General features: G+C 52.2%; 1 protein-coding gene across 5 annotated transcripts in view; it reads left to right on the top strand.

Moving 5' to 3' along the window:
- The window catches only part of LOC140108793 (epidermal growth factor receptor kinase substrate 8-like), a 74,690-nt gene that overhangs the window by 36,654 nt on the left and 25,317 nt on the right, over nucleotides 1-12,719 (top strand). For all 5 annotated transcript variants that reach the window (XM_072131956.1, XM_072131955.1, XM_072131957.1 and 2 more), the window contains exons 6-9: nucleotides 1,962-2,110; nucleotides 2,188-2,365; nucleotides 3,370-3,404; nucleotides 10,745-10,847. In XM_072131956.1, the coding sequence (XP_071988057.1) occupies nucleotides 1,962-2,110; nucleotides 2,188-2,365; nucleotides 3,370-3,404; nucleotides 10,745-10,847 (465 nt within the window). The remainder of the gene's footprint in view (nucleotides 1-1,961; nucleotides 2,111-2,187; nucleotides 2,366-3,369; nucleotides 3,405-10,744; nucleotides 10,848-12,719) is intronic.

A 12,719-nucleotide genomic window follows, 5' to 3' on the forward strand; every position in this document is an offset into this window, starting at 1 on the left:
GCTGTACACTCATACAAGTAACTACCCCACAGCTGTAACATTGTATCACTAACCAGCAGCGACACCTGATATACAATATACACTGACCCTGCTGTACACTCATACAGGTAACTACCCCACGGCTGTAACATTGTATCACTAACCAGCAGCGACACCTGATATACAATATACACTGACCGTGCTGTACACTCATACAGGTAACTACCCCACGGCTGTAACATTGTATCACTAACCAGCAGCGACACCTGATATACAATATACACTGACCGTGCTGTACACTCATACAGGTAACTACCCCACAGCTGTAACATTGTATCACTAACCAGCAGCGACACCTGATATACAATATACACTGACCATGCTGTACACTCATACAAGTAACTACCCCACGACTGTAACATTGTATAACTAACCAGCAGCGACACCTGATATACAATATACACTGACCGTGCTGTACACTCATACAGGTAACTACCCCACGGCTGTAACATTGTATCACTAACCAGCAGCGACACCTGATATACAATATACACTGACCGAGCTGTACACTCATACAAGTAACTACCCCACAGCTGTAACATTGTATCACTAACCAGCAGCGACACCTGATATACAATATACACTGACCCTGCTGTACACTCATACAGGTAACTACCCCACGGCTGTAACATTGTATCACTATCCAGCAGCGACACCTGATATACAATATACACTGACCGTGCTGTACACTCATACAGGTAACTACCCCACGGCTGTAACATTGTATCACTAACCAGCAGCGACACCTGATATACAATATACACTGACCGTGCTGTACACTCATACAAGTAACTACCCCACGGCTGTAACATTGTATCACTAACCAGCAGCGACACCTGATATACAATATACACTGACAGCGCTGTACACTCATACAAGTAACTACCCCACAGCTGTAACATTGTATCACTAACCAGCAGCGACACCTGATATACAATATACACTGACCCTGCTGTACACTCATACAGGTAACTACCCCACGGCTGTAACATTGTATCACTAACCAGCAGCGACACCTGATATACAATATACACTGACCGTGCTGTACACTCATACAAGTAACTACCCCACAGCTGTAACATTGTATCACTAACCAGCAGCGACACCTGATATACAATATACACTGACCCTGCTGTACACTCATACAGGTAACTACCCCACGGCTGTAACATTGTATCACTAACCAGCAGCGACACCTGATATACAATATACACTGACCGTGCTGTACACTCATACAAGTAACTACCCCACGGCTGTAACATTGTATCACTAACCAGCAGCGACACCTGATATACAATATACACTGACCGTGCTGTACACTCATACAGGTAACTACCCCACGGCTGTAACATTGTATCACTAACCAGTAACCAGCAGCGACACCTGATATACAATATACACTGACCGTGCTGTACACTCATACAGGTAACTACCCCACGGCTGTAACATTGTATCACTAACCAGCAGTGACACCTGATATACAATATACACTGACCGTGCTGTACACTCATACAGGTAACTACCCCACAGCTGTAACATTGTATCACTAACCAGCAGCGACACCTGATATACAATATACACTGACCCTGCTGTACACTCATACAGGTAACTACCCCACGGCTGTAACATTGTATCACTATCCAGCAGCGACACCTGATATACAATATACACTGATCGTGCTGTACACTCATACAGGTAACTACCCCACAGCTGTAACATATGACGCAGAGATCTCCCCATAGACCAGATAATTTTTTATTGTGTGTTGAAAACTTTTCGGCGAGTTCTATTATTCTCTTATTTTTCATGTTGTTTTATTAGTGAATTGACTGATGGGTCTCCGTGAAGGACTTTTTTTGTAAATAATGTATGTAACTTGTTACCATGTTTGCTGCAGTATTTGATGGTCCCTTGTCCTACAGATGGTGGAAGCCACCGGAGGGGCGGAGCTTGCCCACAGCGTCCTGAGCCCGCTCCTGATGAAGGACGCCATTGATTTCCTAAACTTTGTGCTGAACGAGGAGGAGAAGAAGCTGTGGCTGTCTCTGGGTGATACGTGGAGTAAATCCAGGTAATGGTCACTCGTGATGGCTCCAGCACAATCCCTCAGCTCCGGATCAGTCCTCACTCCCTGACTTCTATCCCTAGGATGGAGTGGCCTAAAGATCAGTTCATCCCCCCGTACATCCCGCGCTTCAGGAATGGCTGGGAACCTCCCATCTTAAACTTTGGAAACGTTCCCAAAGAACCAGAAAGAAATCAGATGTTTGAGTTGCCATCAAAACCGCCAGAACCACAGCAAGAATCCCGAAGTTTTCCCTCAGAGGTATGAGACGTCTGTGTGATGCTGGGGTCCGAGGACATTGGGGAGGGGGGATGTATGAGCAACATCCAAAAAAAGCATAAGTCAATCGCTAATTCTTCTCATTGTAGACCTTCCTTTCTTCTCCATCCCGCCCCTAGACCACCAGAACCTCATCTTACACTGCAGAATAATTCCTTCTATTCCCTCCAACATAAGCAACACCTGCCGGCGGCCCCCCCTCTCCTGCCGGCCGCGGCGCCGTCCCCCCTCTCCTGCCGGCCGCGGCGCCGTCCCCCCTCTCCTGCCGGCCGCGGCGCCGTCCCCCCTCTCCTGCCGGCCGCGGCGCCGTCCCCCCTCTCCTGCCGGCCGCGGCGCCGTCCCCCCTCTCCTGCTGGCCGCGGCGCCGACCCCCCTCTCCTGCCGGCCGCGGTGCCGTCCCCCCTCTCCTGCCGGCGGCGGTGCCGTCCCCCCTCTCCTGCCGGCCGTGGCGCTGTCCCCCCTCTCCTGCCGCGGCGCCAGCCCGGGATTCGAACCCCAGACCCTCTGTTATAGAGACAGGAGCCTCTACCCACTAAGCTGTAAGCTCATGGGATGTCAGGGAGAGGAGGAGTGTAACGAAGAGTGACACACTGATACATAGAGAGGGATCTTCTCAGAGATGATTATTGAGATTATTAGTATTGAGATGATGGTGGTCTCCATGAAAATAATAAAAATAATAATAATAGCCGTCTCAATAATGACAATAGTAATCTGAGAAGATGTGTCTCTACATAGCAGTGCATGGAGCCTGTGTCACTGTCTCCCATTGATAACCACTAAGCCGATAGCCTAGTGGAGGGCGGCTCTGTCTCTATTACATGTAGAGTAGTTGAAATCCCAAACCGAGAGAATTTTTTTTTTATTATTATGGAGAGGATTATTATTCTTCTTATTATTATTAGTATTACCCTAATACATTAGGGTAAAGTTTTGGTAATCCTCACCTGTTATGTAATAAGAGCGTCCATGTTTTGAATTTGCAGTATTCCAGTGTCCGGGATCCAGCTCCACCAGACGGGTAAGTGGAATAGAAATCTGTACTTTTAGTATATTAGGGTTATGTGGCCATCTGCCGAGGTTCCGGGTTATGTGAACATCTGCCGAGGTCCCGGGTTATGTGGCCATCTGCCGAGGTCCCGGGTTAGGTGGCCATCTGCCGAGGCCCCCGGGTTATGTGGACATCTGCCGAGGCCCCCGGGTTATGTGGACATCTGCCGAGGCCCCCGGGTTATGTGGACATCTGCCGAGGCCCCCGGGTTATGTGGACATCTGCCGAGGCCCCCGGGTTATGTGGACATCTGCCGAGGCCCCCGGGTTATGTGGACATCTGCCGAGGCCCCCGGGTTATGTGGACATCTGCCGAGGCCCCCGGGTTATGTGGACATCTGCCGAGGCCCCCGGGTTATGTGGACATCTGCCGAGGCCCCCGGGTTATGTGGACATCTGCCGAGGTCCCGGGTTATGTGGCCATCTGCCGAGGCCCCCGGGTTAGGTGGCCATCTGCCGAGGCCCCCGGGTTAGGTGGACATCTGCCGAGGTCCCGGGTTAGGGGGACATCTGCCGAGGTCCCGGGTTAGGGGGACATCTGCCGAGGTCCCCGGTTAGGTGGACATCTGCCGTGGCTCCCCCACTCTCCTGCTGTGATGCTTCATTTTTTTCCATATCCATCACTGACTCATTTGCTTCTGTTCTTGTCACAGGAATTATTATTTCTATAATTACTAACCCGAGGTCCCCCGGACTGCGTGCAATAGTCGCCAGTTCTCCGAAGAACATGGGATCAGGCAGCCGAGTCCTGAGATTCCCTGTACCATCCAATAATCATTGCTGTATATAATAATTACCCCTCCCTCCAATCACTTACCCTAATCTCATCCTAAATCCTAAGAGATTGTCTGATCACATGACCCATGCTCCTCCTCTTCTCATCCACGACCTGTGGGGTCTCCTCCGTGGGACTGGGGGTCAGTGGATGAGGAGAATTGATTTTCTCCCAGTGATTTATCCCCCTCCCCCGCTGTATAACAATCAAATCAAATCCACGAGCTGTAAATATTATTATTACATTAATAAACGAGACGCTTCTGTATTATCCATTATTGGACCCGAAAAAGATCAGTGCAACGTGGAGTACACGGGGCCCTACAGCTACATGTATACAGCACACGGGGCCCTACAGCTACATGTATACAGCACACGGGGCCCTACAGCTACATGTATACAGTACACGGGGCCCTACAGCTACATGTATACAGCACACGGGGCCCTACAGCTACATGTATACAGCACACGGGACCCTACAGCTACATGTATACAGTACACGGGGCCCTACAGCTACATGTATACAGCACACGGGGCCCTACAGCTACATGTATACAGTACACGGGGCCCTACAGCTACATGTATACAGCACACGGGACCCTGCAGCTACATGTATACAGCACACGGGACCCTACAGCTACATGTATACAGCACACGGGACCCTACAGCTACATGTATACAGCACACGGGGCCCTGCAGCTACATGTATACAGCACACGGGGCCCTACAGCTACATGTATACAGCACACGGGGCCCTGCAGCTACATGTATACAGCACACGGGACCCTACAGCTACATGTATACAGCACACGGGGCCCTGCAGCTACATGTATACAGCACACGGGACCCTACAGCTACATGTATACAGTACACGGGGCCCTGCAGCTACATGTATACAGCACACGGGGCCCTGCAGCTACATGTATACAGCACACGGGGCCCTGCAGCTACATGTATACAGCACACGGGGCCCTACAGCTACATGTATACAGCACACGGGGCCCTACAGCTACATGTATACAGTACACGGGGCCCTACAGCTACATGTATACAGCACACGGGGCCCTACAGCTACATGTATACAGCACACGGGACCCTGCAGCTACATGTATACAGCACACGGGGCCCTACAGCTACATGTATACAGTACACGGGGCCCTACAGCTACATGTATACAGCACACGGGGCCCTGCAGCTACATGTATACAGCACACGGGACCCTACAGCTACATGTATACAGCACAAGGGGCCCTGCAGCTACATGTATACAGCACAAGGGGCCCTGCAGCTACATGTATACAGCACACGGGGGCCCTGCAGCTACATGTATACAGCACACGGGGCCCTACAGCTACATGTATACAGTAAACGGAACCATACAGCTACATGTATACAGCACACGGGGGCCCTGCAGCTACATGTATACAGCACACGGGGCCAGGACGCAGCGTAACATCAAATCTCACTTATAAAATTTGGGTTCCATCTAGTCTGACCAAGGGGTGAAAATTAGCCAGAACATAACCCAAAATGACACCTGACCCCTGTGCTATATATTCAACACAGTACATAAAACTCTTATAGCTACATGCAGGTGTATAAGACTGTACGCAGCGTCACATGACCTTCCCCTCCTCCCTCCCGAGTGTGCAGGGGGCAGCGTCACATGACCTCCCCCTCTTCCCACGGAGTGTGCAGAGGGCAGCGTCACATGGCCTCCCCCTCTTCCCCCCGAGTGTGCAGGGGGCAGCGTCACATGACCTTCCCCTGTTCCCGCTGAGTGTGCAGGGGGCAGCGTCACATGGCCTCCCCCTCCTCCCTCCCGAGTGTGCAGGGGGCAGCGTCACATGGCCTCCTCCCTCCCGAGTGTGCAGGGGGCAGCGTCACATGACCTTCCCCTCCTCCCTCCCGAGTGTGCAGGGGTAGCGTCACATGACCTCCCTCCCGAGTGTGCAGGAGTAGCGTCACATGACCTCCCTCCCGAGTGTGCAGGGGGCAGCGTCACATGACCTTCCCCTCCTCCCTCCCGAGTGTGCAGGGGTAGCGTCACATGACCTCCCTCCCGAGTGTGCAGGGGTAGCGTCACATGACCTCCCTCCCGAGTGTGCAGGGGGCAGTGTGCAGGGGTAGCGTCACATGACCTCCCTCCCGAGTGTGCAGGGGTAGCGTCACATGACCTCCCTCCCGAGTGTGCAGGGGGCAGCGTCACATGGCCTCCCCCTCTTCTCACTGCGTGTGCAGGGGGCAGCGTCACATGGCCTCCCCCTCCTCCTGCCTGAGAGTGCAGGGGGCAGCGTCACATGGCCTTCCCCTCCTCCATCCTGAGTGTGCAGGGGTAGCGTCACATGACCTCCCTCCCGAGTGTGCAGGGGGCAGCGTCACACGTCCTCCCCCTCTTCCCACTGAGTGTGCAGGGGTAGCGTCACATGGCCTCCCCATCCTCCCGCCCGACCGAGTGAGCAGGGAAGGATCATCACACGATGGGGACACCAGTATATCACACACTGGATGGAGGAGGCCACGATGGGGACACTAGTATATCACACACAAGATGGAGGAGGTCACGATGGGGACACCAGTATATTACACACGGGATGGAGGAGGCCACGATGGGGACACCGGTATATTACACACTGGATGGAGGAGGCCACGATGGGGACACTAGTATATCACACACTAGATGGAGGAGGTCACGATGGGGACACCAGTATATTACACACGGGATGGAGGAGGCCACGATGGGGACACCAGTATATCACACACTGGATGGAGGAGACCACGATGGGGACACCAGTATATTACACACGGGATGGAGGAGGCCACGATGGGGACACCAGTATATCACACACTGGTTGGAGGAGGCCACGATGGGGACACTAGTATATCACACACTAGATGGAGGAGGTCACGATGGGGACACCAGTATATTACACACGGGATGGAGGAGGCCACGATGGGGACACCAGTATATCACACACTGGATGGAGGAGACCACGATGGGGACACCAGTATATTACACACGGGATGGAGGAGGCCACGATGGGGACACCGGTATATTATACACTGGATGGAGGAGACCACGATGGGGACACCAGTATATTATACACTGGATGGTGAAGACCACGATGGGGACACCAGTATATCACACACTGGATGGAGGAGGTCACGATGGAGACACCAGTATATCACACACTGGATGGAGGAGACCACGATGGGGACACCGGTATATTATACACTGGATGGAGGAGACCACGATGGGGACACCTGTATATTATACACTGGATGGACAAGGCCACGATGGGGACACCAGTATATTATACACTGGATGGTGAAGACCACGATGGGGACACCAGTATATCACACACTGGATGGAGGAGGTCACGATGGAGACACCAGTATATCACACACTGGATGGAGGAGACCACGATGGGGACACCGGTATATTATACACTGGATGGAGGAGACCACGATGGGGACACCTGTATATTATACACTGGATGGACAAGGCCACGATGGGGACACCAGTATATTATACACTGGATGGTGAAGACCACGATGGGGACACCAGTATATCACACACTGGATGGAGGAGACCACGATGGGGACACCAGTATATTATACACTGGAGGGAGGAGACCACGATGGGGACACCAGTATATCACACACTGGATGGAGGAGACCACGATGGGGACACCAGTATATTATACACTGGAGGGAGGAGACCAGGATGGGGAAACCAGTATATCACACACTGGATGGAGGAGACCACGATGGGGACACCAGTATATCACACACTGGATGGAGGAGACCACGATGGGGACACCAGTATATCACACACTGGAGGGAGGAGACCACGATGGGGACACCAGTATATTATACACTGGATGGAGAAGACCAGGATGGGGAAACCAGTATATTATACACTGGATGGAGGAGACCAGGATGGGGACACCAGTATATCACACACTGGATGGAGGAGGCCACCATGGCGACACCAGTATATCTCACACACAGGATGGAGGAGACCGCGATGGGGACACCAGTATATCTCACACTGGATGGTGGAGACCACGATGGGGACACCAGTATATCACACATTTGATGGAGGAGACCACGATGGGGACACCAGTATATCACACACTGGATGTGGAGACCACGATGGGGACACCAGTATATCACACACTGGATGTGGAGACCACGATGGGGACACCGGTATATTATACACTCGATGGAGGAGGCCACGATGGGGACACCAGTATATCACACACTGGATGGAGGAGACCATGATGGGGACACCATTATATCACGCACTGGATGGACGAGGCGTCACATGGCCTCCTGCCCGAGTGTGCAAGGGGCAGCGTCACATGACCTCCCACCCGAGTGTGCTGGTGGCAATGTCACATGGCCTCCCCCTCCACCCGCCTGAGTGTGCAGGGGCAGCGTCACATGACCTCCCCTCTCCTCCCGCCCGAGTGTGCAGGGGCAGCGTCACATGACCTCCCGCCCGAGTGAGCAGGGAGCAGCATCACACAATGGGGACACCAGTATATTACACACTGGATGGAGGAGACCACGATGGGGACACCAGTATATTACACACTGGATGGAGGAGGCCACGATGGGGACACCAGTATATTACACACTGGATGGAGGAGGCCACGATGGGGACTCCAGTACATTATACACTGGATGGAGGAGACCATGATGGGGACACCAGTATATCACACACTGGATGGAGGAGGCCACGATGTGGACACCAGTATATCACACACTGGATGGAGGAGGCCACGATGGGGACACCAGTATATCACACACTGGATGGAGGAGACCACGATGGGGACACGAGTATATCACACACTGGATGGACGAGGCGTCACATGGCCTCCCCCTCCTCCCGCCCGAGTGTGCAGGGGGCAGCGTCACATGACCTCCCGCCCGAGTGTGCAGGGGGCAGTGTCACATGGCCTCCCCCTCCACCCGCCCGAGTGTGAAGGGGGCAGCGCCACATGACCAGCCCCCCTCCTCCCGCCCGAGTGTGCAGGGGGCAGCATCACATGGCTTCCCCATCCTCCCGCCCGAATATACAGGGGGCAGTGTCACATGACCTCCCCCTCCTCTCGCGCGAGTGAGCAGGGAGCAGCATCACACGATGGGGACACCAGTATATTATACACTGGATGGAGGAGGCTACGATGGGGACACCAGCATATCACACACTGGATGGAGGAGACCACGATGGGGACACCAGTATATCACACACTGGATGGAGGAGGCTACGATGGGGACACCAGCATATCACACACTGGATGGAGGAGACCACGATGGGGACACCAGTATATTATACACAGGATGGAGGAGGCCACAATTGGGACACCAGCATATCACATACTGGATGGAGGAGGCCATGATGGGGACACCAGTATATTATACACAGGATGGAGGAGGCCACAATGGGGACACCAGTATATTATACACTGGATGGTGAAGACCACGATGGGGACACCAGTGTATTATACACTGGATGGAGGAGACAACGATGGGGACACCAGTATATTACACACTGGATGGTAAAGACCACGATGGGGACACCAGTATATTATACACTGGATGGACAAGGCCATGATGGGGACACCAGTATATTATACACTGGATGGTGAAGACCACGATGGGGACACCAGTATATTATACACTGGATGGAGGAGACCACGATGGGGACACCAGTATATTATACACTGGATGGAGGAGGCCACGATGGGGACATCCGTATATTATACACTGGATGGAGGAGGCCACGATGGGGACACCAGTATATTATACACTGGATGGAGGAGGCCATGATGGGGACACCAGCATATTACACAGTGGATGGAGGAGGCCACGATGGGTTCACCAGTATATCACACACTGGATGGAGGAGACCACGATGGGGACACCAGTATATCACACACTGGATGGAGGAGACCACGATGGGGACACCAGTATATCACACACTGGATGGAGGAGGCCACCATGGGGACACCAGTATATCACACACTGGTTGGAGGAGGCCACGATGAGGACACCAGTATATTATACACTGGATGGAGGAGGCCATGATGGGGACACCAGTATATTATACACTGGAAGGAGGAGACCACGATGGGGACACCAGTATATTACACACTGGATGGAGGAGACCACGATGGGGACACCAGTATATCACACACTGGATGGAGGCGACCACGATGGGGACACCAGTATATCACACACTGGATGGAGGAGGCCACGATGGGGACACCAGTATATTATACACTGGATGGAGGAGGCCACGATGGGGACACCAGTATATTATACACTGGATGGTGGAATCTATCTGTGCATGGGGAATGTTCATGTGACCTGGACATGTGTCCTGCGTGAAGAACTGAGGTAGAACATTGGGGGCTCAGTCAGGTGGTGGAGACCCTCTTAAGGCCTTTGTTAATTCTCAATCTAGCAGGTTTCATTAACCCCTGGGATCCTGGTTATCATTTTGTAACCTTTCTTTGACAACAGGAAGCAGGCGGCAGCGCTCTCCATGAAGTTTGCTATTTGCAGATACGACTTTGTGGCCAGAAACCTGAATGAGCTCTCCGTGCTGAAGGATGACATTGTGGAGGTAACAACCGCTCCCCAATGATTGAAGAAATGATTAAAGAGAACCTGTCACCACATTTTTTACAGCTAGTGGCAGGTTCCCATACAGCCCTGGTAACTAGTTGACAACCTTCTTTTAGCTAAATATTGTTTCCCTCAGATCCCCATAAATTCAACTTTATAATTTTACCTGGTATCCAGGGATATCTATAGCGAGATGATGGGGACGTGGCCTCCTCGGGCTGGCATCATCACAGGTCCTTAAACCTCTTAACATTAGCAAACTGTACCCCATGCAGGTATATCTGATCAATGAAATCACAGCAGCCCCCATGGACTTCTAGTTTTCTCCATGCAGACATGCTGTGATTTCATTGATCAGATATATATGTGCAACATCCCCCACTGGGGCCTAGCCTTTTTTTGGTGGCCTGGAGGCTGGTTCAGATGGAGTCCAAGTGGTGGAAGCTGCAGTTCTGGGCTTAAGTCTTTAGACTTTCCCTGGGTGCCAGGCAGTAGGCCTGAGGCACTAGAAGTTCCTGGGATTAATGTCTGTGGCAGCACTGAAGGTGTGCTGCTCACTCGCACTCTCTCTTGACTCTTCAGTCTGACTCCAAGATGGAGTCTCTCACTCAGCAAGGGTTTATACAGTCATGGCCATAAGTTTTGAGAATGACACAAATCTTCTATTGTCACATGATGTGTCCCTCTGGTCTGTCAGATGTTTATCACATACAGAAATACAAGTGCAATCATATTATGGGGAACAGAAGCTTTTATTGTCAGTGAGAAGGAGTTACTGCAGCAAGTCTTGATGATTGACCACAAGTTCTCAATGGGATAAGATCCGGGGAGTTTCCGGGCCATGGACCCAGAATCTCTGTGTTCTGTTCCCGGAGCCATTTAGTTCTCCCCTTTATGGCCGGTGCTCCATCATGCTGGAGAAGGCATTGCTCATCACCATCTGCTCCGGGAGGGTTGGGAGAAGCGGCTCCTGGAGGACATTCTAGTCCATTCTTTATTCATGGAGGTGTTTTTAGGGCGATTCCCTTGGCTGAGAAGCCGCCCCCCCCCCCCCCCACATGAATGGCTGCAGGAGCTTTACAGGTGCAGGAGACAGGACTGGGGGCATCGCTCACCTTGTCTTCTCCCAACAATCGGAAAGGGGATTCATCAGAGAAATAACTTACCCCCAGTCCTCAGCGTCCACTCCCTGCACCTCCTGCAGAATATCAGTCTGTCCCTGATGGTTTCTGGAGAGAAGCGGCTTCTGTGCTGCCCTCCTGGACACCAGGCCTTGCTCCAGGAGTCTCCGCAGTGTCACAGTGCCTGCAGATGCCTCACACCTGCTGCTGCCATTCCTGAGCTCTGCGATGCTGGGAGCCCCACCCCCAAGCTGAGACACTTGTAAGAGACGCTCCTGGCGCTTGCTGGTCCTTCTTGGGCTCCTGGAGCCTTTTTGGTAACAATGGAGCCTCTCTCCTTGAATTCCTTGATGATGCGATAGATCGGTGACTGAGGTGCAATCTTTCTCGCTGCGATACTCTTCCCTGTTCGGCCAGTTTTGTGCAGTGCAATGATGACTGCACATGTTTCTTTAGAGATAACCATGGGTAACAGAAGAGAAACAATGATGCCAAGCACCAGCCTCCTTGAAAAGTGTCCAGGGGTGTGATTGTTACCTAATCCTGACAGACTGATCTCCAGCCCTGTCCTCATCAGCCCCCGCAGCTGTGTTACTGGAGACATCACTGACACCATGGCAGCTGCTACGCCTAAGGCGCCTGCAATGAAGGGGAAATGTGTTTTGGGGGGAAAAGTTCATTTTCTAGGCAAATATTGACTTTGCAATGAATTGCTGTTAAGCTGATCCCTCTTTATAACATTCTGGAGA

This window comes from Engystomops pustulosus, unplaced genomic scaffold, assembly GCF_040894005.1.
Source record: "Engystomops pustulosus unplaced genomic scaffold, aEngPut4.maternal MAT_SCAFFOLD_183, whole genome shotgun sequence".
Lineage (NCBI taxonomy): Eukaryota > Metazoa > Chordata > Amphibia > Anura > Leptodactylidae > Engystomops > Engystomops pustulosus.